Below are 26,112 nucleotides of genomic sequence, written 5' to 3'. Positions count from 1 at the left end.
TAAAGGCAAATTAGTCACAGAGGGCACCAACCCTCCCCAGAGCACCTGTTCCTCGGACGAGAGACCGAGGAAAGTAAATCATGTGGCCACGCTGCAGGAATGCCGGAGACGCACGAAAGAGACGGCAGCATTGCAGCCTCCCGGTGTATCCCACACTGAACGCGAGATCATAGAAGACAGACTCCCCAAAGGTAACACAGTAATCTGTAAAAGGCCACCCCAAAATTCAATTCTCATTACTGATTATATTTAAACTTTCCACAAATTGATTTCTGGAACAACTGTCCTTACAATTTTACCATAAGTCTACCACACAGGTACCGTCCGGTTACAACGTCTGTACAGTCACTGGCAAATACAGCACCACAGAAATGTGCCTTACAGCACCACCTAGTGGCCATGGCTTTGCCAAAACAAAGCCCTAAGAGACACAGCATCTCCCAGTCTCTTTACAGTAACCAACAGCAGCTAGGTCTGGTTGCCTGGATACTACAACCTGAATCCTCACAGGTAACTATGGAGACAGACCTACTGCACTTTGCCTATTAAAACCTTACATTCTTTTCCTAACTCCCATTATGTGACCACATCAAGTTTAACTTCCGTGAGAAAATAATACCTGGAGGAGAAAAATGAGACAAAACAGCAAAAGGATTAAAAATGGGAACATTAAAATGTTTACTGAGTTTCATACAGCATACAGTTAAAATACAAAAGAAAAACCTAATTGAAATATAAAAACAGATTGTGTAAGATACCTTTTAGTTGTTCTAAAATGTCAAACGTAACATTATTAAGCTGTTAACAAGGACGCAGTCTCCGTGTTGTGCAATACGCACAAGGGGACGGTGGACTTCACGAAAACCCTTGGCAACTGAAGAGAGCGCCACCTGCCAGCGACTACAGCAGAGATCGCACCAGGAGAAACTTCACGTCTTCAGTCCCGATGCAGAAAGGCCCGCACGGACCCGCACCTTCCGATCTTCCTCAGTACGTTGGCTATTTAACTGGCAATGGGGCCGCATGGAAAACAGCCGGAGGAAACATCAGATTGTGGAGGAGAGAACGGAAAACCTTATTTAAAAACAAAAAGCAAATGATTACTAAACAGTGACCTCTGCTGGCCAAGACGATCGCATATCTGCTTTGGGTTCGATAAACATTTTAATTCCTAAGTGGGAGGAAAAAAAAAGAAATGCTGTTCTCTTTCTTTATTCAATAGTGTTTCAATAATAAATCACTCTGACTATTTAGGCTTACTGGCGCGGCACTAGAAAGTTTCTGGGAGGGACGGGAACAGAACTTATCTGTAGTGTTTATAATAACTGAGGAGTAACATTTGATAAGCACTGTAGAGGTAGTTTAATGCTGACTTATCCTCACACTGAATTGCTTCTCCGGTTTAAATAATTAAAAAAAAAAACAAAAATAAACAATTTGCTTTCCAGATGAGTGGGATCTGCAGTCTTTAGTGTTACATTCTGGTTGCTATAATCTTGTGGAAGAGAAACAAAACACACAGAATTAAAAAAAAATACAGGACAACAGTTAAAAACACTGACGCACAGACAGACGTAGAGATACAGTACAAAACAGCTTTTTAAAAACCACAGCCCTGTAACCACTTACACTTCTGTCCAATAAGAATCCATTAAACTGGATCGTCGGCCAAAATATTCAAAAACCTCCTGCATGCAGTACTTGAAACAAGTTTTTTTTTTTTTAAAGATTGTACATTAATTTCTGGAATGATGTTAATAAAATATAAGATCGACCTCAGTACAGGAAACACCCTTTCTACAATCAGAGTTAAAACCCTAGTCAGTCTGCATAAAAATTCCATTTTTGGAACAATGAACATCAACTGAAATGTATTAGCGTTAATATAATGGGGGGGGGGGGGGGGGGAATAAAGTGAAACTTTATATTAGTAATCAAGACTTGACTGGAGACAACTGTCAGGTCAGTTTCACAATTTCGCTTGGAGGAATAAGCCCACACCTCTTAGCATCAATAAATCACAGGAGTCCTTTTGGAGGTGATGCAGGCTTGCTTGTTTCATTCAGTCTAAAAACCCATGAGCTTATTTAGTGGAAATGTCTGTACAAAAAAAAAAACTACATCCGATAGAGGGTGGGTTCTCAAACCGAGTCCCTGACGATAACAATCACAAGATGCTCCTCCTCGACCTTGCCCAAAGTCCTCAGGGCCTCCTGGAGGTACTGCTGGGAGAATTCGCAAGGAGGGAAGGCATACAGCATCCCACTCATCTCACGGTCCTTGGCGCCCCCTAGGGGCAGGCCGATGACGCCGGCAGCTTGCTTGTTCCTGAGGTATGTAACCAGGTTGCGCAGCAGGCGTCTTTGCAGGCCGGGTTCCGGAGGGGGCGCGTCCTTATCGACGGGGCCCTGCACGGCCAGCAGCACAGCGTATGCATCTGGACTGCCCAGTTTAATGCGCCGAGTCACCTCATCCAGCTTGGGCTGGTCTAGGCGCAGGCGCTGGGCGATCTTCAGCTGGAGGATCTTGCCACCCTGGGCGTTGTTGTCTCTCATAAGGGAGCTGAGGAAGGCAGCCCCCCCTTCCAGCATGTGCATGTTGGTGAGGAAGCAACTGTTCTTGAGCACCAGAGCGCCCTGCCACACCTGCGTCAGCGTCTGCGCGTACTCTGACAGCGTGCTCGGCTTCTTGCCATCTGTTTTAGGCTCCGCGTTGCCCTGAGATTCCCCTTCACTCTCCCCCATCCGGTGGTTGCGGTCTCCCTCCGCCCCACCCCGCACCAGCCGGTCCTCGCTGGAGTGACGGCTGCTGTCCGGAGTCAGTTCCTTGGGCTCCGCACCAGGTTCTGAGGACCTCCCCCTGGATCGGTCGGGGCTGTGATCGGGGGAGGCGGCCGCTGAGCCCCGGGCTTTGGGCCTCACCCGCTCCTCCGTCTGCCGGTCGCTGGAGGCACTTCTGCGCTTGCGCCGCTCCTCCCAAGCTTTGCCCTCCCGCTCACGGGGCCAGCGCTCCCGGCTCCGGCTGCGGGCCCGGCCCCTGCCAAAGGCATCCGAGCTATTCCTCCGCTCCAGTCCCTTGGGTGGGCTGGTCCAGTCCCTGTCCGACAGGCCCCTCTCGCGGTCACTAAAGACCCCATGGGTCGGCGTACGGTCACGGGCCCTGAGTTCTCGCTCCAGGCTGTGGTGCCGGCCGTATCCATCGGAGACCGTGTCGTAGTGGCCAGGCAGCACCACGGGCGACTGGTATTGTGGAGGATAGCCGCGCACTTCCTCTGCCTTGGCAAAGTCCACGCGCAGCCGCCGCTCGGGACCACCCAAGGGGAAACCCCTCATCTGGGCACAGGCAGCCTGCGCAGCGTCCAAGCTCTCATACTGGATGTAGGCGAAGCTGTCGCCCTTGACGTAGTCGATGGTCCTGATGCTGCCGAAGCGGTCGAACTCACGGGCCAGGGCCGCCAGAGACGTGCTGGGGCCAAGCCCCCCCACCCAGAGCCTTGTGGTGGGATTGGCCTTCCCATAGCCTATTTTCACCGGATTGCCGCCGATGACCCGGCCCTGCATGGCCACCTTGGCCCTGTGAGCCATGTCTAGGTTCTGGAACTTCAGAAAGGCATATGCCCCACCTTGCCCGCGAGCTGGCCGCTTGATCACCACCTCCTCAATGATGCCATACTTGTCAAAACCCCTCCTCAGCTCTCCCTCGGACACGTTGTGGTCCAGATTGCCTATGAACAGGTTCCTGGTCGCTCTCTGGTCATCCTCAGGTTTCAAGTCCTCTTCTGGTAGCTGGTACGGATAGGACCGCCCCCTCTCGTCCAGCATAGTGTAGTAATCTAAAGACCTCTCCCGCTCCCGGCTCAGTCCCAGTCCCTCAACGGCATAATGTCGGAGCCTGCCCTCTCTAATGTTACTCACTCCCGGTCCAGGCGAAAGGGACCGCTGTCTGTACTGGTAAGCCCCGTGTAAAGGCATATACCCAACGTCAGGCGGCGTGCAGCTCCGGCGTCTCAGGTACAGGGGCTCCACTTTAAGCGGCCGGTCGTACAGGACTAACCTGGCTTTGGAGTGTCTCGCCTCCTTTGCGTTGTCTGGATGCCTGAAATTCACATAGGCAACCCGGCCGAGCTCTGGAGTGTGGGAGAGCTTGACGCTCACGTCGCCGAACTTCTTGAACTCGTGGAAGAGCCCGTCCTCCACATGCTCGTCGGACAGCTGCGAGCCCAGGTTGCTGATAAGTAGTGTCTTGTACTCCAAGCCCCCGATGCCTCGGGCGCTGAGCAGCTCCGCGGCCGCTTTACTCTTGGGTAGCACGGCTGTGGTTCGCAAGGGCGGCCGGCCGATCAATCCGAGGTCGTGGAGGTGCTGTCGGTGGTGAGGGTCCCCGCTGCCGCGCTCCTCCCGAAGTCGGGGCTTCTCCCGCTCCCTGCTTCGACTCCGAGCCTGATGCTTGTGGTAATTCCGGCTCTCAGCGAGCAGCACGGCCAGCGGCGGAGGAGGGCCGTCCTCTCGGCGACTCCCATCTCGGTCCCGATCTCTGTCTCTCATTCTTTTAGCAACAGCTCTAGCAGGACTCGAGTCCCGCTCGGCCTGCCTCTTCATTTTTCTTTTTTCAAATGATGCTCAAACTTTTTTCTTGCGGCTACAAAAACAACAACCCGCTCCGAATGCAATTCCAATAATTTCCGTAAACGGTACTCAACTGCAGAAACGATCAAACAGCAGCGGGTGTTTAAGACATCAGAAGCTTTTTTGAGCTTGTTTTAAAGTATATTTTTTAAAACATTCTAGCTAGCATCAGTCAGCCCGCACCTAGGCCGCCATCTTGGACAAAAGGAATGTGCGCGCTTCGCCTGTGGGAGGGGTTAGTTTCGACGTAGCGTGTGGAGACCGACGTCATACGTCGTACGTCCAAGTTTGGGCAGGAGGATGTCATGGTCAAGTATTACGTGTAGTCTTGTTACCTGTTTGATAGTAAACTGGCTGTATCTTGAGCGAATGCCTTAAGTTCACGTGCCCAGTACTGGAAAAACTTAGTAGTTTATATTTTAAATCCAGTTTCTGACTTTTCGCTACGTCTGTAACTATTATTGAGTTAAAAAATGCTAATAAAAATAGAAAAATAAGTTTACAGAAGAGTTCAGAGTGCTTTTAGAAAAATGAGAAATTTGAAAGTAGGATAAGCGGTTTGGAAAATGGATGGATGGAAATGAGACAAATAACGTCACACCTAAGACTGACATGGAATTTAAACCATAGAAATATTTGGAGTGGGACAGACATAGAAATATTTACAATAAACCCATTTTTTCCTTTTTTTGTATTTTCTGCAGACTGTTTTCCCCAGGTGCTTTATATACTTTCTAAAAAAATTATAAATCAGTGTAATGCATTTTCATTGGTTAAGTTCAAAATTAGTCATTCATACTCGCGTTTCAGTGGTTGTCGAACCCTGGATGCATGTTTTCAACATACATGATTTGAGAAATTATGAATTATTAACTCAAATGGATCCTTTTATATAATTTGATACCCAACTATCAGCCTTCCATTACAGGCAATTAAAAGACACCAATTAGCCCAACTGCATGTCACACAGAGTAGAGGTGGGACTCAAACCCCAGGCAATGGTACTTCCCAATAAGACCTACTCTACCCCTAGGTGCTGCGTGCAAGTTAATAATTCAACAGCCTGACCAAACCTTATTAAATAGTTTATCGGAAGAATACCAGCAGCACTTAACGTAAGAATCATGATGCCAGGTAATTCTGAAACTAAATGGATCATTTATGATGAATCAGCACTTGGACAGGAATCAAGGCATTTCTATTTCAGTCAGTATGGGCATGAGGGACTCATTACAAGGACTGGAATCGTGTGCAGCAGGTTCACCAGCTAAAAAGGTGACCATTTCAGCAGATAAAGCAGTTTAAAAGTATTACACACCATCCCAGGGTACATGCACATTGTGCCTATTGTGCAAAGTTGAAATGAGACGTTTTATTAGCATCAAACTAATGTTTGACTGCCATGTAACCCATTGATCCCAGCTCAATGTGAGAATAATATATGTGAAATCTTGTACCACCCGCACCCGTCACAATCTCATACAAATGTTGCTTTAATGAAGATAACTAACCATAAACTGGAGCCTCCTGCTTTCACAACAGATGCACAGAAAATGAAATATTGAAGACAATGCTGCAGTGCTAAGGTGGTATCTTATTTTAAAATACATTATAAAAATTTGTCAGACCATCATAAAGAATCCACCATCTAGTTCATCTCACTCCTTAATAAGCTAATTTGTTATAAACAAATTATCTAAACATGAATGAGAATTAAGCCTGGTCTAATTCATAAAATATACTCAAGATTGTTTCAATTTGTTGCCATGCAAGCTGTAACACTTCTGTGATGTTTAAGATCACAAGCAGTGTCTTAAACTAGCAAAATCTCACCCCCAGTGCAGCAAACACTGGGAGTCGCATATAACTCAGGAAACAGGAAGTCATATCAATATGATCATAGCTTGAAACAACAATCTTTTCCCATTTTTTAATGAAAAACTCTGCCAATTTTCATAACATTGTATGCATTTATGACCAGTATAAATGAAGAATGAGCTCATTTTTCCATGAATTCATCTTCTCTCTTCTTGGTTTGAAGTGAAGATTTAAACGATTATACATATATATAAAAAAAATCTATCCCATTCTATTGGGTGGTCCACATAGCACACATTGGAAAAAAGGTTACCCTCTCCCCACCCTTGAAGCCTCTGGCCCCCTCCCTCTTTCAGAGCAGTCATTACAGGTCTGTCCGTACTTTTGCCGCACTGGGGGCGTACTTGGGCATCAATTCATTGATCTTGCGGATGAAGTCCGACTTCTCCACGCAGCCTTTGCACACCTCACCCCACTCCTCCAGGATCTTCTTCAAGTCCTTCACCTTCAGCTTCTTTAGATCCACTGAGCTCAGATCCACTTGTTTGTCTGTCAACAGACAAGTTTCTCTTAGGTGGCATAAACCCTTACACAAGGAAGCAAACTGAGGAAATACAGCAAATAACCATTGTTTTAAGCATATATACAATGAGCCCAGTATGCAGGCTATTTATAATAATGAACAGCATATGTATGATGTATGATATGTAGAACGATAAAATGAACATAGAAGCCATGTATTTATTGAATTAACACAGGCTCGTTCCATGAATAGATATATAGAATAACTACCAGTTAATGTCTTGTGTATAAATTTGATTCATTAAATTACTTTTGTTTTCTTAAATATAACCAACTATTTTATCATTCAGACATACTGGCATCATCAGAACCGAATTATATGCACATAACAGTCACAGACAGGAGGTTCTCAGTTTACTTACCATATTTCAGTTCACATATCTGACTGTCCTTTTTCTTCAGCTTTTCACAAATCTTCTCCACAGGCACATGATAGCTTAATGGCTTGGAGACTTCATTCGTTATTTTGGTCGCCGCGTCATTTGTTGCTCCAATGTAGTAACACTGAAAAGAAAACGCAGCTGACAAGTTTTAACCGATAACACTTCAGAAGTGTCAGCAGTTTCTCCGAATAACCATCTAAAAGACTCACCAGCCGGTTCTCCTTCCCCTTGGCATCACTGCAAGCCTTGACCAAGGCGTTCTCTATGGCTTCATTGTTAAACTTGACATCACTGTCTTTCAAAGATTGATAAAACCTGCCCAGGAAGTTCACACACACTGGAACAGTAAAAGAAAGAGATTACTCTGGGCCCTCCTCTGTTAAAAAGTGTTCAGTTGTAGAAGAGGATACAAACTTTTCAAGAAGGAAACTACTGGACAACGCGACTTCAACCCAAATTCATACGTGGTTTTGATTAATCAAGAAAGACCTATGGAATAATTAGACTATAAATAGACTATAAAAGCAGAGAAAAAAATGTACAACTAATGTAGTAATGATATACACTAGTTTCCTTCAGCTGGCGCACTCTGCATACGTCTATACATAGGTGTCACTTCAAGACAGAACTACTAAACATGTCATCACATCGCTCACTGGGGTGGCTAGCAAAATAGCATGCTAATGGCAGAACAGTCTAGCACAATGTGCCTAAAGTCGGCGATTTCATAAGTTATAATTGACAAAATTTACCACGCACGTCCATTTAACTGATACAATTTTATCCAGTCACGAAATAAATCATTTCAATAAGCCTACGTCAACGCTACCTATGCAAATACAAGATTACCGAGAAGCCGCTGTGACTCCCCCAGAGTATTCGGTGATTCTTAAATATACCTTGGGTTAACCCTTCTATGTCAGCAACTAACAGTTTAATTTAGTTAACAGTTTAGGTTAACATCCAGCAATTAAGGGGAAAAAAAACTCACCTTCACATTCCCCCTCTTTCAAAGCATCACTGCCGCTAGGTACAAGTACAAGAGCTAAAGCAACAGAGAAGCCACTTAAACGCAACATTTTAAATCTACTAGCTATAATATTTTAGTTTAGGGTATAAAAAAAAATATTTGGCTTACTTATTCACTTATTTCTCACCCGAGCACACCCGGTACGACACCGGTATATGAGAAACTAGCGCAAGCTGTTTCGATTGAACAACAGCTTCCGGTCTCGAGCGCCTCCCAAAAACGTTCCGATTCGCTGCTGAACAGGGAAGGGCTTTAACTCATCGCAATCCCATTTGCTCATTCTCTGAGAGACAGCAGAAACAGAACGCCGATTGGACGAATTTAGTTTATTACAGGGCCAGAGTCCAGTTGGCGCCCTTTAATTGGTTAAATCAAGGCACGATTTTAGGCTCGATGACGTGCGCCTAGCGCGGCTCACTTATCTGAACTCCGCCCCTTCTTGATAGATTCATGAGAAATGCATCACTGTTCGGTTTCAGACTAGTCAGAGAATAATTAGGGCATCTTCTTCGGACGGAATGGCAGACAGAATTTCTTTTATTTAAAAAAACACAGCAATATTATGCATCATATGCATATACATATTTCATTAGTAACCTAGAGAGAATGAAGAAATTAATGTATGTAATCGCGGAAAAGGGAAAAAAGTTCCCATATGAGTAATATCTGTAATGGAATGTAAAGATATAATGTAACAATTTAACATTTGGGATGCCCTCGAGTGTGGTAAATCCAAGTGTATTCAATATCCATTAAATTTGTTCTGTGTTATTTGACTTTGTACAGCTTGTAAACACCGAATGTACTATATGGATAAAAGTATTGGGATAACTGGTCGTTTAACTTGCAGGAACTTTTATGGCATCCCATTCTAAATCCTTAGGAATCAACAGAAGCACTGCAAGGTGGGGGAAAGTTAGGACGATTCCAAGGGCCCCTGAGTGACAGGGGACTTAGAAAATTGGGAAAATAACTGGGTTGGTCTGGACTGCGGGGCCGAATATGATGATTTCATGCCACTGAGCATCAATATGGTGTTGGTCACCCCTTTGCAGCTGAACTGGCTGCCATTCTTTATGGGAAGACTTTCAAAAAAGATTTCAGAGTGTATCTGTGGGAGTTTTTGCTAATTAATCAAGAAGAGCATTTGTGAGGTCAGGCACTGATGCTGGATGTGAAGGCCTGGCTCACAATCTGTTATAGTTCATCCCAAAGGTGTTATATGCTTGAATTCACTGAGCTCTTCAGAATGACCCATTCTTTCACAAATGTTGTAAACCTGACTGCATGGCTAGGTGCTTGATTTCATGCAATGGGTCTGAATGAAACATCTAAATTCAACGCTTAAGAACTTGTGTCTCAATACTTTCGTCCATATAGTGTAAATGTGTGCTTATAAATGGTCTATGTTGATAGGTTGTGTTTTCTAAGTTACAGAGACAGTCCATAACAGAATAAAACTGTAGTCTATGATACTAGCCTTCGAATGGATTGCATCCAATATATTCTATTCATTTTTTCCTGTTTAAATAATTACTCCGAGTAAATTGACTGACTTCACACCTGATGAAGACCATGGAGAGGATTGTACTTCACCACCTTCGCCCGCTAGTCAGGAGGGATCTGGACCCGCTGCAATTTGCCTACCAGCCGAACATCGGGGTGGATGACGCTGTCATCTACCTGCTGCATCGGGCCTTCTCTCACCTAGAGACGGCTAGGAGCACTGTGAGAGTCATGTTCTTTGACTTCTCAAGTGCCTTCAATACAATCCGGCCCTCAGTGCTGAGGGGGAAGTTAGAGGGAGCGGGAGTGGACCATCAGTTGTCTGCGTGGATTACGGACTACCTCACCAGGAGACCCCAGTATGTGAGACTCCGGGACTGTGTGTCTGAGGTGGTAGTCTGTAGCACGGGGGCCCCACAAGGAACAGTACTCGCCCCTTTTCTCTTCACCCTATACACTGCGGACTTCAATTACAACACGGACACTTGCCATCTACAGAAGTTTTCAGACGACACTGCCATTGTTGGTCGGGTGTCAGAGGGGAACGAGCTGGAATACAGGGGGGTCATCGATCGCTTTGTCAGCTGGTGTGAACTGAACCATCTTCATATTAATGCCAGCAAGACGAAGGAACTGGTGATTGACTTCAGCAAGAAGTCTTCTCCTACTACACCGGTGAACATCCAGGGTCTGGACATTGAAACGGTGAAGGAGTACAAATTCCTGGGTGTTCACCTAAACAACAAACTGGACTGGTCTACAAACACTGAGGCAGTTTACAAAAAGGGTCTAAGTCGTCTTCACCTGCTTAGGCGGCTAAGATCCTTTGGGGTGAACAGGACTCTCTTAAGGTCCTTCTATGACACTGTGGTAGCATCTGCTATCTTTTATGCTGTGGTCTGCTGGTGTGGTGGAATTGCAGAGAGGAACAGGAGGAAATTGGACAAACTGGTGAAGAGGGCCAGCTCTGTCCTGGGCTGCCCACTGAAATCCATCGAGCAGGTTGGGGATGAGAGGATGCGGTCTAAGCTAACATCCATTATGGACAACACCTCCCACCCCCTGCATGAGACTGTACGAGCTCTGAGCAGCTCATTCAGCAATAGACTTCTACACCCACAGTGTAGGAAGGAGCGCTACCGCAGGTCATTCTTACCAGCGGCTGTCAGACATTATAACAGTTTAGCGTGAGTATTTTTTACTCATATATGTTTAACTGACATATCACATGCTGTAACCAGGATCATTCACACCCCACCCCACCCCCGCACTTGTGTACATATCTCTGTACATTTTGTACATATCTCTGTACATCTTTATTTATTTCCAAAACTTTTGTACATTTGTATTTATATCTTTGTGTATCTACCTGCTCCTATTGTTCTATATTACGTTTTTGTGCAAGAGCTCTGTAACACCTAAATTTCTCATTCATGGGATAATAAAGGTTTATTCTATTCTATTCTAATAATTTTCCCTTTTTAAATAATTAAAATTACACTCCCAATTGTATATTACAAAAACAGAGGCTTTATCCCATTTAAAGTTTAATTGATAAATGCGTTTGTAATGTAATTAAGAAAAAATACCCATTGTTTAATAATTGTAACAAGAAAAAGTAAGTTAATGTTCATTCCTGCTCCCTAGAAAACAGGAAGCACAATAGCTGATCAATATGCCAATTGTGTAATTAGCTTTTTGGTACTTTTTATCCTGTCAAATTTAATTAAACTTTATAGCCAGATAACGATAAACAAATTCCAATAATACACGGTGGTACAAATGAGTCGGTAAAACATAATTTTTAATGTTAGGCATTATTAATGAATTCCACATCAACGCGGTTAAGTGAGTAGGAAAAAAATGTGTGTATTTACATCTAAAATCCACATCACAGTTTATTCATGCTAACACAATATATACAAGAAAGTACCTTTCAGAATGCGTATACAAAGATTTTTTTTTGTGTGTTTTCAGCTTCTCCACCATATTTGTCTTTAACGCAAAATACACAAAATAACAGTAACGGGAGGCGTTTGAAAGTGTCACCGTCTTTTAAACACATTTACATCATAAAGTACAATGCAGACAATTAATCACAGTCTATACATGGTTTTCCCTTCTTAAACCTTATAAATAGACAGATTTTGGAAGGATTATTTACACAAAATAAAGCCAGACTGAATGGTTTTAGCAACTGCAGTGGTACTCAGAAAGGTATCCCATTTCCCACAATACTCTGGTAATCTAGTCTTATAATGGCATCTAAAAAATACAACTGCTCCCGTTTAAACCACACTCCTACCCTTGTGTACCTCAAGTTTAAAATCCTGTCGCACTCAACACCCGACCTGTAAATACCTTCTCCAACCACCCAAACACGCTTCCATTCTCTTCAATTAAAAAATGTAAACTTACAGACGTATTGTCTTGTTACCACTAATAATAATTGATCTATAAATAGTCAGTAGTTCAAGAAAATGTTTGCTATATTATTGGAAAACCTGATTCACATCTTAACCTATCTTCCTCGGTCATTAATCTGTACAAAGTTACAGTTCAGCCTGACTAGGCTGTAAAAGTTCTGTCTAACCTTATACAATTACACAAATTAAAATTAAAAGTCAAAAGAAGTTAGTGTTCCTTGTCAATACAATGGCTTTTCCACCTTTAGTCAACAAAAACATGAGGACGCATATGAAAATCAAAATGACTTTCTCATAACCTCACTCTTTGCATACAGAATGTACTGTTTGTAAAATCATTTAAAATTTAATTTCATTTAAAACAAATCCAGATCAGTAATTTTGCAACTGGCCAATATATCAGTCAAAATATTCTCCATAAATCTCTCATCTGTACAGTGTAATATTTCCCCGTTTACCATTTTCTTGTCAGACATTTTATAATCCATAGTTGTGAATGAAATCATGCCCTTTTCATAGCAACTCATCCCTTACTATATTTTGTCACATATCTGTATGATAGAGCAAGTCAAAAGGCCACAATAGTAATTAGTACCTACAGGCATACAAAATATTTTAGGATAAATGAGGAACAGAAACCTTACTGCAAGCGGCATTACGTGATTAAATTAAGTGCTGCGTCAGTGATACATTTTTTTAAACCAAACAGCCTAAAATGTTATGATCGTTTGGACCTATGATCACTTATAGCAGTGACAATTGCATATATTGAATCAAAAAAAAAAAATGTTTAATGAAGATTTCGGAATTGTCCCCCCCCCCCCGGGGTTAGCTCAAGTTACGGCCACATTATACTTAAGTCTACTTAGAGAAATTTGTTTATTACAGAAATGATTCCATGTGCTTTCCCAGTTATCCTAAGAAAAGGCGACATTGAGCTGTAGGAAAGACCGTACAGCCCCTATTCAGTGGAAAGGACAATCTTCAAGTATAGTAATCGGTTAGATACGATGTATATGAAATGTATGCATATCACGTGTTCAGTGTTAGCTTGCAGCATGTTAGTGCTGAAGGACACCTGAAGGAAATAAACCTCGTTACACCTCTCATAAGTAATTAACTGTGGTTGCAGATATAGCAAAGGGGGCAAAAAGGCAAAGGCAGTTTTACTCATGAGCATTTTATGGCAATGCCAAAGTATTTTAAACCCCCCCCAGTAAACAGCTTTTAAAAGGCATCGGGGAAGGGGAGGTGGATGGACTCTTCCAAACCAAAACCATTGACATTCCTCACCACTCCATTTCGAAATAATGACCCTGACAAAAAACTGAAAAGCTGTTGCCACTCCAAATGCCAACCAAGGGCTTGCCATCCATCGCCAATAAATAAGCAACTCACAATCGGATAAGACAAACAAGGTTGCATGTGGTGCATTATATAGAACAGAAGAAGAGATATTTACACAGACGTCGAGCTCATATGTAACTACGCGGTGAGACCCGAGCCGAACAGCTTTACGCACGGGGCAGAAGGATCCCACCTCCCGTCCTCAGCTGTGTTATCCATTAGCAGAGTTTGCAGAGCCACGTTCACGACACGTGTCAGCAGAACCAAGAGCTCATGGAAGCGAGACGAAGAGAGTCTGGAGCGTCCACTGACGTAGCTTACAGGCATCACGGAGCACTTGTACAGCGGATTCACAGCTGGGTCACCGCAAGCTTGCTGGCTCCGGGGCGAAGCGGGGCACTGGGTGCCGACGTCAGCCCGCAGAGCTGACCACGTACCGATATTCAGAGGAGAGGAATCGTGTAACAAACAGCAACAACTACTTATAAACAAGAGGTCCGTGACAGTCTCCGCCCCCGGCTCAGCTGCCACCTGCCATTAGTCTGGTGAAGTCATGTGATCTGGAAGGGGGCGGTGTCTGAGTAATATAACTTATTTCTGTACTAGGAGAGGAACATGCACACATAGTAATTGTACAAAAAGTTGAAATTGAAAAAAAGTTAGAAAAAAATGACATATACAGCAGTTAGTTATTTTTTTTTTCATTTAAATAATAACCTTCAGAAAATATCTCCCCCCCCGAATTCCAGTGCACTTCATCAAGCAGCTAAAGGGCACATTCAGCCCTGTCTTGCATATATTTCATACAGAGAACCACCCGTCCTCCTCAATCTATGACATAGGGATTTATTAATATACGATATATCTATTTCTATAATAAATTGCGGAGGACTAGATTTAATTTTTAAAAAATATATATTTTATTTTTTACCAGCTAAATGAAAAATAATTCAAATTCCCAAAATAAAACTCAGCCAAACTGTAAAGTGACATCTTTAAAAAGCTTTTGAGTTAGTCGTCCCTTTTTATTATTTAAATTTTATTTAATTGGATTATAACATGTTTGGTAGGAGGGTAACTGCGACATGATACAGCCTCTAACGGAATTGCGAGATCTTGTTTTATGTGTAGCTTAGATACTTAAAAACAACTGGTCTGATCGTCTCAGTTGCTTGATGGAAATGTATAGCTTTGCAGATTGTTAATGCTTCTGTAATAATTTAAATAATTTCCACGTAGCTTCTAAATTTAGATTACAAGTGTAACATGTAACTAATATTATAAAGTTAGAGATGATCTAGGCAATCGTTTTCTAAGTATTACTTGGTTTTTGTAATGTTTGTATCTTGAAAGATTTTTTTTTCATTTAATAAATCTTTTTAAATTATATGTATGGACAATAAATAACTAAGTGCTTACTATATATTTTCTGAAACAGATTTATGGTTGACCGTTCTGTCTGAAATGCAGGCTACTTGTGTATTGAGTATGGCAGAAACACTAGCCTTGAAATTTAACAGATCACAGAATGAAATACTCTTACAGAACCAGAGGTGTCACAAAAGAATAACATTCAAACACCTCGACTCTGATTTACGAAAGGATGCTGTGCTTGGGTTTTAGCTAATGGCTGACATACCCATTGATCGCAATGGAAAAACACAACATTTTGAGTCTCCTAATGGACATCCAGATCCACTACTAACACAAGCTAAGAGTAAACCAATGACCAGTGTTGAGTACAGTGTTCCCGGGATGTTCACTACAGGAGTTACTGTTCCACATGCAGATGGATCCCATGGAAATGTGGCGCCGGCATCCTTTTGGATTTGCCGCCTGTGAGAATGCGATGTTAAGTTTAAGATCTCTTTGTGTTTCCGTACAACTGGAATGTAGGTGGGCAGTCTCAAGATTCCGAGCTGGAGGACTGGAATGAAACCCACCCTCATCCCCTCTCCATTTATGACTTTGGGCTCATCCATTTCCCGGATCTCCCTCCAGAACCCCTGGCCTCTGTTCTGGCCACCTTACTCCTCACTGATGCCATGCTCCCACGCCACTTTGGCCTGCTCCTCCTTGTTGGTGAGAAGTGGCTGGGAGATCTTCCGCGGCATGGGGATGGGCCGTGCCATAGGTCGGAGGTCCTCCTCAGGGATGCAGCCCTCCCTCAGGTAGGGCTTGGGTGGCAGGGCCGGGGGTGGCTCGTGGTGGTAGTGGGCATGGGCGTGGGCGTGGGCGTGGACGTGATGATGCGTATGACCTTCCTGGACAGCGGGGATGACTCCCCCGGGGGCGGAGTGGCTGCGGCATGGTGGTTTGACGGAGTCGAGGACGTCGGGCTCGGACACGCTGTAGCGGACGGGAATGTAAGACGACTCCACGTCCTCATCTGTGGTCCAGGCCTGGCTGGGCATGGAGTCCAGGGTGTCTGTGCGGGCAGGCTGCTCGGAGGACTGCCCGAAGTTGCTCTCGCTCAGGGAGGAGACGCCGCTGCTGGCGCTGCCCGATAGTGTGGAGTTACTGCCATCCAGGCCGGACTGTGGACTGGTGGGGGAGGCAGGGATGGGGTGCAGAGGCGACTGCGGGGGTGACAAAGCAGCGGCATCATGGGAACAAAAGCAAGACGGATTGCATCAGTGAGTCCTCTAAAGTTTAAGTCTTAAAGACGTGCATTGAGAAGATGTTGGTGCCACAGCTACAATTAACTTCCTGAAGCCGTAAAGGGGTGAAACTGGCGTTAAGTGTTCATGACACTTTTACTCTGAAATACAGAAGCATGCACGTCCACATTTTTGATCCCTCCAAGCTCCCAGCCGATCAGGAACACCGAATACCTGGTATAGGTGCGCTGGGAGCTGAAAGGAAGCAAAAGCGTGGTCTGTCCGGAGTTCCTCGAGGACCGGGTTGGGAAACACTGGTCTAATACATAGAAGTATGAAAGCACCATACAAATCTTGGTACGTTCAGAGTTATAAATAACTAAAATAGTTTATTGTATGGGGAATGTTTAGTCATACTCTTAACAAGCAAGTTTATTACTGGAACATACTGGCTAGCCAGATGTTTCGTGTACAGTACATTAATGCTAAAAAAAACAAATGAAAAAAAAGTTCAGGGTATGAAAGCAATGGTGCCAACCCACACACACACACACACACACACACACACACACACACATAAAGACAGACAAACAGACAGACTCACACATATACAGACAGACACACACACGCACACACAGATTTGTAATTATATACAAAACTTTTGCCATTTTTATTTTTTTTATTGCATTCACATATTTTTTATAAAATTGAGGTCATTTTGTGGGGACTGAAAGATAAAAAGTCCCCATAAGGTAAAATGTTACAGGTTTTTATCACATTGTGGGCAAATCTGGTCCCCACAATGTAATAATTATAAACATAGACACACACACACACACGCAGATGAATACATGCAAGCACACACAAACACTCTCTGCATATCTGCAAGTCAGTGTGGTACGTGGACGTGACAGAGAGATACTTGGGATTGAGTGAGGAGCGGAGCAAGGCGGGGGCAGAGAGCACAGCCTCCTGGGGTACCTTCCGTAAAGAGCGTGCAGGGAGAGCCGGGGGTAGGTCACTGATCTGGTGGTGGAAAGCATCAAAGTGCATCGAGAAGTGCCCTAAAGGGGAAGACAGCAGGACAGTGCACTCGAAAAACAAAGCCAACAGGGCCAGCAGAACATATGAAACAGGCAGCAGGTTCCTTCAGCAAGTTCGTTTGACCTTGGATGGGTCAGTGGGGTAAGATGATCACTTTGGGAAACACAAAGAGACAGGAGAGAGGCAAAGTGTGGAAACGGCCAAGATCCGAGATCCAGACACGTACCGAGAATACCGACATATTCTCCACGGTAAATGCACTGATTAGTAAAGATCACTTTTCAATTGTTATATCGCTCAATCTTTTTCACACAGAGTATTCTTTTAATAACGGAGAAGACCCGGTATTTTTGTAATGTCTTTTGTACAGATTTCTTTTCTCTCATCACTTACAGGAAACACTGCTCACTACTACAGGGTCTTACATTCAAGGTCGTCTTTGTTCATAAGGATTTTATGGTGTTTTTCGTAATTTGTTTGCTGATAACAAAAACACTGTGTCTAGATGTTCAAATCGATTTTCCACAACTGTTTATTGACTCATGAGCCCCTTGTGGTCTAAGGTGGGTTTTTCTCTTGGAGGGGATACCTGCAGTCCCTTATAGTGCTTGTGCACAGTTGGGCCACGTGTCACATGGACTTTATGGTTGTACACAGACAGGCTACGTGAGATGAAAGACGTGTTTGTGCGTAGATGGGCTACATGCACATCCACTACACACAGGGGGACTAGGCTTTCCAGTCCCACAGCAGGGCCTGCTGACAGTGGTACAGGGAGTCTTACCGGGAGGCAGACTGCGTGGTGGAACTGGGGGCAACATCACGCTCCCCACATGGGCCGTCAGGAAGGGCAGAGCCTCCCTGGTGCCGCTGTCCAGACTCCAGCTGCTGGGAGCTGCGAGGACTAGCAAAGGAACATCACCCCTGTGAGGACTTACACAAGCATGGCCTTCATACTGGATCATGGATCAAGCGCGATGGGAAACCATGCTTATCGTCATTATTACTGCTGTTACAGACATTACATCACATCCAATTAGATGGATCAAGGCTACTGTGTCACTAATACCACACAAATACAACAATGATAGTACTAATATTTTACTGCTAACAACAACAGTACAAGGGCTATTGTAGTGTTTCTATCTTGCAGTTATAAAAATTAATATTTGTTATAGCACATGTTCCTTTCTTACTATTCATGATTCAGCCTTATTACATGTTTTATAGCTTTTTTCATTTTTTATGCTGCTGCGCTCCAATGTTTAATAAAACCTACATAGTTCTTAATATCTTTTACCGAAGAGATATGCAATATATATGTGAAGGAATCCATAACCTCCAAGGTACTATTTTATGGACAAAAAGCAACCATTTGCTAGAATGTAATACAATATTTTGGGGCTTGGAGATGCTGAATAAGCAGAGCATGGCCATAATAATATAACGTTGGACAATGGTCTGAAAAGATGACATGATCAGTGAGATTTATGGCTGGATGTGCATTAAACTTTCTGTTTGTTTTGCAAGATATTTCAAAATAACGATCTGGAGACTGATCTGAAAGCAGGTCTGAGTTACTGAGAAAATTTAACAAAGGAATTAACAACAAGGACTGAGAGGAAGACATTACCCTTCTCTGCCACGGAAAGGTTGGGGTCGCTGCACGGCTTGCAAGGGCCAATCACCTGGTGGAACAGGGCACGGTGGAAGTTGGTTGGCTGCAGGCAGAGGAAGAGCCGAGAGTCATGCACGAGCGACTGCAGAACGGCGACGAGACCAAACCCAAACTCCTGCCATCACAGAATCTGTATATGCACAGACAGACTCTGTACCAATAACTACAAAATCTATACTAAAATGAAAGCAGAACAGCCTTTTACTCAGTTTCAGTGTAGCGTACTGTACGTTGCCTTTGTAGGGTATTTTTAGTATGGACTAATATAGTCCATCCATTGTACATCCATCCATCCATTTTCCAAACCACTTATCCTTCTGGGTTGCAGAGCGTCCGGAGCCTATAGGCATGAGGCAGGGAATAACCCAGGATGGGGGGCCAGCCCATCACAGGGCACACTCACACACCATTCACTCCTACGGGCAATTTAGCAACTCCAATTAGCCTCAGCATGTTTTTGGACTGTGTGGGGAAACCGGACTACCCGGAGGAAACCCCACGACGACATGGGGAGAACATGCAAACTCCACACACATGTAACCCAGGCGGCGTCTCGAACCCACGTCCCAGTGGTGTGAGGCAACAGTGCTAACCACTGCACCACCATGCCGCCCCACTATTGCACAATTGACAAATAAAGTTTGATCTGATTTGAAGCACAGTTAAGGGAGCGATGCAGCACCCCCACCTGGCCGTTCTCCGTCATGGCCGGATACATGGCGCTGCTGGGTCTCTCGCGGTGCGGCGGCAGCAGCATCACCATCTCCCTGCTGTGCCTGTATTTGTCTGGCAGCGACGGGGAACCTGCCGCAGGGGAGACAGAAGGAGCAGGGAGTCCCGGGGCATCGCAGACGGACCACGATGTCGTACTGTCCGCTCAGGCCAGGGCTCCACTGGGCCTCTTACCACGGCCGTGTGTGTGTGGCCACCAGTGGTCGAGTTGTAAAGTCAAAAACAGTTCCGGTGATTTGTAACTGAGGAATAAAGGCTGTGTTTTAAGCAGGAAGTCACTTGCTGAACTCCTCACAGCTGTTCTCCATTAACTTCAGTTATCAAGATACAACATTTATTTAATGGGGTCATTTTTAAAAAATGAAATATCATTCTGCCATCTCACGACTTGCACAAATTTGACTTAAGCCGCTGAAAACGCCCGGGCTTTTAACGGGCTTTGTGCAGTAAGTTCTTTCACCAGCTCAGTGTAGACCTGCGCTCATTTACGCAGAGCCCGGGGCTGTCACCTACCTCTGGTGCTCGAGGGGGCGGAGTTCATCATCTGTGAGGGGGCGGAGTGAGTGGAACTCAGACTGGAGGAGGAGGGGCTGGGCTGCATTCAAGAACAAGTGCCATGTGAAGAGCCCGTAATGCAAGGAAGAAACATAAAAAGGTATTTTAAGATACAATAATTACCAAAACGTGTAATATAAAAGTGATCATGGGGACGATTATAATGACCCAAAATGTCTCCATAGCCACCAAAACTGATATCTAACTCCTCTGTGGTGATTAGCAGCTAGGAAACATATCAGGGAGACATTGGGGGACTCACCTGCATCCTGTACACATCCTCTGGGTGCTCCAACACCATGCCGTCTGTTAGGATGACTAAGTTGCCCGTCTCGCTGGAGGTGTGAGAGGACAGTGAGGACGTGGACTGGCGGACAGAGCCCAGCAGGCTCAGCGGGCTGGAGAGAGAGAGACAGCGAGAGACGAGGACGGTGATGGCCGGGCAAGGCGGCGGGATGGGGGCAGAGCATCAGAACCAATGGGGTGGGTGGGGGAGGAGGCCAAGACAAGATGGAGGCAGAAGACAGACAGGGGGGGCGCGTGAGCAAGGCCCAGAAAGAAAGGTGGAGGATTGAAGCGAATGTGCATCAGCGAAAGCTGAGCAGGACTCCAGAGACAGAGAGCGAAGGGGTTCCGCTCCAGTGGGAGGTGGGATGTGCATTTTCACCATGACATCACACCTGTTTTCATTTCATTAATGTCTGAACTCGGGCAGCCATTGTCTTGTAACCAGTCAGTGTCCTTTGCGTGTGTGCAACAGGCTACAACTGCATGTTAATTACCAGCTGATTTTAATAAGCCCCTCAGCCATTCATCCAGTACACCATTGACTTCTGGTTTTTGTAACATGCCATGTTGAGTATGAGCTCCCTTTGTTTTTAAGCTACTGATTCAAGATTCTAAAGTTTTATTGCCATTGTCTTATACACACAATGAGATTATATTGGTGACTTCCGAAGCTGATGCAATACAAATATGAAGTAAATAAAACAAAACAGATGTAAGTAATATACAAAGTAGCAAATATTGAGGTTGACTATGTAACAATATCATAAAATGCACAAGTGAGTAGTGACTGTTATAGCAGGTTATTGCACATAATTGCATTTGTATAATAGTAATTTCTTTGGAAGTGCAATGGACCATTATTGTACTATTTATGTGGGATGTATACTTTGGGTAGTAGGATTCTGACGCACGTGGCTAAGATCTTCTCATGCCGTTGGGTATGACCTGCCTGTTGTCTTTGCAGGCATGTGTGCCTCACTCTGCTTGACAGACATTAGGTGGGGGGGCCCACCTCTGCACCGGAACGCCTGCATGCCCCGTCCTCACCACACTTGACCTCTTCCAGCTCCCCGGCCTCACTCACCTGTGTCTGTGCATGATCTTCAGGCTCTCGGGGCTCATGGGGCTGTGGGGTGCCAGGAAGCCCCGGGGGGCGCTGTTTCCGGAGTAGGCCGGGCTCAGCTTGTCCAATCCGGGAAGTCCCTGTAGGATCACGTAGAAACACTGCTCTGAATATCGAGACCGCCCCAGTGGCTGATTCACTGGACGTCACAACATGGTGTGACATCAACGCTTGCAGCTAGGACTGTTTGTAATGCTTACTTTCTTCAGGCTAAAGAACCTGGCACTCTAATACCATCCAACCGTCCATTTACTGTAACTGCTTATCCTACTCCGGGTTGCGAGAAACACCCCTCACATGATACAGGCTGCTCCTCATCATCTGGAACTGATCTATCAGCTTCTTGTGCAGGGGACGCATTTCTGGGTGCACCAGCTTCTCGTGGACGGCCAGGCCCACTCCCAAGATGTGAACCTGCATGAAAAACCACACGTGGATGAAGAAGCACAGATGGCAAAAGCAGTCACTCCACTGTACCACTCCCACGCCACCAGGAGAACGAGCCTCACCTGCTCCTGCATGAGGTCTTTGAGCTGCCCGATCTTCTCGGTGTCCTCCGGATGACTGCTAATGTACTCCTTATCGAAAAATGCCTGGACCAATATACAAAGTCACTTCCTGTGGCTTCTTGAACAGCTCTCCAGGGCATGCATGTCCTTAGAAGAATTAGAGGATGGCCACCTACCTCTTGGTACCTGGCAACGCCCCCGTTGACGGCTGCGTCGATGACCCCGTTGAGACACATGCTGAGCAAGTTGATGTTGCCGTGGAGCTGCTTGTGTTGGTACTGTGTGATCAGCGTACGGAGCTCCTGGTTCTTGTTCTCCACCACGTATATCGCATTCTCCAGGGGACTCACCTCCACCTGCCACAGACACATGACAGGCTGTCAGCAGCCTGGTGATTCTGGGTGGGGTCACACCGAGGTCACCTGGACGAAGCCATCGGACTATTCTGTGTGTGATCTTGGACCCGTCTACTCACCAGCTCTCGCTTCTCCACCTCAAACCAGCGCGAGATGCCGGGCAGAGGGTGTGTTAGGATCAGGGTGGTCCTTTCAATCCAAAGGCTCTGGACACACAAAAAAAAGGAGCAAGCTAGCCACCCCAAGACTTTTCCTATCTATTCTGACAGCTCTCAAACTCTGTAGGCCTTAATTCCTAATTAAAAATGTAATGAACTACACAAGATGGAGACAATAGCCCAAAGCATGGTTCCCCTTTATCCTCAGAAGCCTTAGGCTTAAGCATCTTGCCAAAAACAGCAGATAATGTGGAAAAAAGGTGAGTCTTGGTTAACCTTGAACTCATTGTCTCTGTCTTTAGGGCCCTTGTGGAAGGGCCGGTCGTATCGGAAGCGCCGCACGTTGTTGACCCGGTAGAAGCTCTTGATGCGGTCCGGCACACGGTCCAACTGGAGGACGTCCGCACTTTCAGGCACTGCCGTGACGGCGTAGATTTGGAGGTCTGCAGGGCAGCTTCTCAAGGAAATGCCATCGCACAAGGTAAATACTATAAGAACATCAACTTTACACTGACCTGATTCGTGTCTTACTGTGATTAATGATGCCAACTCAGCAAAATTCAAAAAGACATTTATAACAACTTTTATTTCTTTCAGAAACCAGATGAACTATCAAAAAGTACTTGTGGTGAGCCCAACTGCCAGGTTGGTTGTTTTGCGATTTCTTGATAATACTATGAGTGTCATGGTGAGAACAATGACACATTGTACCAAAATGACACACACACGTAAACAAAGTGGTCATTATAAGAGAGACTGTGCATGTTCCTTAACATTTAAGGATACACTGGGCATCACTCTGTAAAATGGACTCGTCTGGTTGGTTGGGATGCTGCATGGCAATAGCTTGAGGGAATTCTCCCAGCATCCTCTGCTGGAACGCTTCAAGCCTCTCATAATCATGTCCCCTACAAACAAACTCCTTGTTCTAGAAGAAAAATTAAAGAAAGCAAAAAATGAGCAAATAAACGTTTCATGTATCACATGTATGCGACTCTGTAAAAAACGTTCTACTATAACTCACCCTGAGGAAAAAAGGGAATTTTCTGCCATAAAACCCCACCCTGAAGAACTCGGGTTCGAGCCGTTGCTGCTCCATGATGTTGTCATAATAGGCCGCCTCCATTTTCTACCAAAGAGCACAGTCGTTAAAAGAAAGCTTCTGACTTGCTTTTCATTTCTTATAGAGACAAATGCTCACTATAATGATGGAACAAATGAACAAAGGAAGGAACAAAAGTATAGGAATGATGCCCAGCTATAAATTTACATAGTCTACCCCAGAGGGGACCAGTCAGCAAATTTTATCTGCAGGGGACCACATCGCCAGGAGACCACATCGACAGGGGACCACATCGATAGGGGACGACATCGACAGGGGACCACATCGCCAGGGCACCACATCGCCAGGGGACCACATAACTAGGGGACGACATCGACAGGGGACCACATCGACAGGGGACCACATCGCCAGGGCACCACATCGCCAGGAGACCACATCGTCAGGGGACCACATCGCCAGGGGACCACATAACTAGGGGACGACATCGACAGGGGACCACATCGCCGGTAGACCACATCGACAGGGGACCACATCGCTGAGGGACCACATCGATAGGGGACCACATCGCCAGGGGACCACATAACTAGGGGACGACATCCACAGGGGACCACATCGCCGGTAGACCACATCGACAGGGCACCACATCGCTGAGGGACCACATCGACAGGGGACCACATCGCTGAGGGACCACATCGACAGGGGACCACATCGCTGAGGGACCACATCGACAGGGGACCACATCGACAGGGGACCACATCGCTAGGGGGACTACATTGCCAGGGGACCACGGCTTTGTGATGCTGATGAAATCTGGCCCTAGGGGAACCTATTTGAGGACCCCTGGCCTCCATCGACGTGTTGTTCATTCTCGCTGAAAACACACAAGAAAAACGATAGCCCCTGGCAGAGCTGTCACTCACCCGTATCCAGCTGAGACTCTGATAATCATAGAGTGTTTCGTACTGGAAGGCTAGCTCCCGGCACAAGGGGATACCATATTCCCAACACTGCAAGAAAGCGAGTTAGGGAAGTCTTACTGAGGGAATAATATGAAACTGTTCCCGACTGTGCAAATTATACAACTTCAGTTAATCTCCCTGTTTTGTATTGGCACGAAAGCATAGTATATAAATGTAAAAAGCAGATCATAAATTTTATCTCTCAGTAAAACAACTACTATGTCAATAAAAAATACATTTTCTGGAGGAGAATGTGCTTCTTGATGCATTACTTGAAGCATCTACACTTGGTTCCACAACTGCCCATCTTGGCTACTGTACAAATTTCTGCATCCCTTCACTGATGCCCACGTGTGTGTTCATTACCTTCCCTTTGTTGAAGTAGTGGATGACCTTGCGGCAAAGACCCTCCTTGCGGTGCCACTCGCTCTGGGAGGGATAGTGCAAGAACTCCCTGAGCGGTCGGTCCTCCCAGTGGAGCAGTTCCCAGTACAGCAGGAGTGTGAATGCTGCCTCTGCAGATTCGGGTGGTTTTGAAGAGGGGAAAAAAGGAAAAGACACAAGATTGCCCGGGGCTTTGTGAGCAGGGCGGCTGCTAAGTGTCCTCACAAAGGCCGGTCCTACCTGTATAGTTCTCTGCCTGCAGGTGCATATCACACAGCTTGTGAATGTAGCGAATGTACATCTCCTCTTTATTTATCTCCGATTTGTAGAAGTTCTAGAAGAGACGGCACACACAGATTAACTGGGCTCTAATCAGAAACCGGGAAGCGCTGTCAGGCACATCAGACATAGCCCACTATGGTTCAGTCCGACACCAACTTGCGGATCGATGGAAAGCCAATGTATACCACTTCGGAAGTTGTGTTTATAAATGTCGGGAGAGGTCCTTCAACTTACGAGAAGGTTTACAGTGCAGCCAATCTTCTTGTTTTCTGTCTCGTCTCCCTTCATGCAGTCCCTGGTAAGAGAAGCAAAAACTGAAACATTTTTGCATCAGCACAGGTGACCATCTGGGGAGCGTGGCTCTGCTCCCTCGCGTCTGCCTCACGCACCTGTAGTCCAGCAGACGTTCCATGAGACGGGTGACCGAGGTGACGAAGGAGACCCCCGTCTCGCGCCAGGTCTCCTGCTCGATCTTCTCAAGGAGGCTGGCGGCAGATCGGAGGGAGATTAGGTCAGCGCAATTCTGAAGGGGCTGATAGCAAAACACACCCAGAATGCATGCCAATACACACGGTGGGGCGGGGTCATCGCTGGTATTAGTACAGGCTTGATCAGTAGAAATGTGTTATCTTACCTGGGGTAAGGGCCAAAGAGCTGAGTTCTA

At 45.4% G+C, this 26,112-nt stretch overlaps 3 protein-coding genes across 4 annotated transcripts in view; all 3 read right to left on the bottom strand.

The window, feature by feature from the left end:
* Positions 1–654: 654 nt before the first annotated feature.
* Positions 655–5,057, bottom strand: rbm15b (RNA binding motif protein 15B). Its single transcript, XM_049023664.1, has one exon. It carries the CDS (start codon positions 4,596–4,598, stop codon positions 2,142–2,144), a length of 2,457 nt encoding a protein of 818 aa, XP_048879621.1. The 5' UTR covers positions 4,599–5,057; the 3' UTR covers positions 655–2,141.
* Positions 5,058–6,541: 1,484 nt separating this feature from the next.
* Positions 6,542–8,636, bottom strand: manf (mesencephalic astrocyte-derived neurotrophic factor). Of its 2 annotated transcripts, none has more exons than XM_049023705.1 (4): positions 8,400–8,636; positions 7,618–7,745; positions 7,388–7,529; positions 6,542–6,992 (listed from the first exon to the last, which is right to left on the bottom strand). In XM_049023705.1, the coding sequence occupies exons 1-4, from the start codon at positions 8,485–8,487 to the stop codon at positions 6,808–6,810; spliced, it is 543 nt and encodes a 180-aa protein (XP_048879662.1). In that variant the 5' UTR covers positions 8,488–8,636; the 3' UTR covers positions 6,542–6,807. The 2 variants fall into 2 exon arrangements, with proteins under 2 accessions (XP_048879662.1, XP_048879663.1); XM_049023706.1 differs by having other exon boundaries at positions 8,547–8,615.
* A 3,094-nt stretch (positions 8,637–11,730) lies between these two features.
* The window catches only part of dock3 (dedicator of cytokinesis 3), a 184,712-nt gene continuing 170,330 nt past the window's right edge, over positions 11,731–26,112 (bottom strand). Inside the window, 21 exon segments of the mRNA XM_049023708.1 lie at positions 11,731–16,296; positions 17,299–17,381; positions 18,146–18,265; positions 18,995–19,082; positions 19,728–19,843; positions 20,285–20,366; positions 20,589–20,724; positions 21,699–21,817; positions 22,035–22,151; positions 22,247–22,330; positions 22,423–22,602; positions 22,722–22,808; positions 23,037–23,203; positions 23,547–23,688; positions 23,785–23,889; positions 24,744–24,830; positions 25,149–25,297; positions 25,407–25,500; positions 25,683–25,743; positions 25,838–25,933; positions 26,083–26,109. Coding sequence (XP_048879665.1) covers positions 15,745–16,296; positions 17,299–17,381; positions 18,146–18,265; positions 18,995–19,082; positions 19,728–19,843; positions 20,285–20,366; positions 20,589–20,724; positions 21,699–21,817; positions 22,035–22,151; positions 22,247–22,330; positions 22,423–22,602; positions 22,722–22,808; positions 23,037–23,203; positions 23,547–23,688; positions 23,785–23,889; positions 24,744–24,830; positions 25,149–25,297; positions 25,407–25,500; positions 25,683–25,743; positions 25,838–25,933; positions 26,083–26,109 — 2,692 coding nt within the window. The 3' untranslated portion in view covers positions 11,731–15,744.

The sequence above is a fragment of the Brienomyrus brachyistius genome, chromosome 8 (assembly GCF_023856365.1).
Source record: "Brienomyrus brachyistius isolate T26 chromosome 8, BBRACH_0.4, whole genome shotgun sequence".
Taxonomy (NCBI): Eukaryota; Metazoa; Chordata; class Actinopteri; order Osteoglossiformes; family Mormyridae; genus Brienomyrus; species Brienomyrus brachyistius.
Note: the sequence above shows the minus strand (reverse complement) of the source record. Positions and strands in the feature narration are given on the sequence as shown.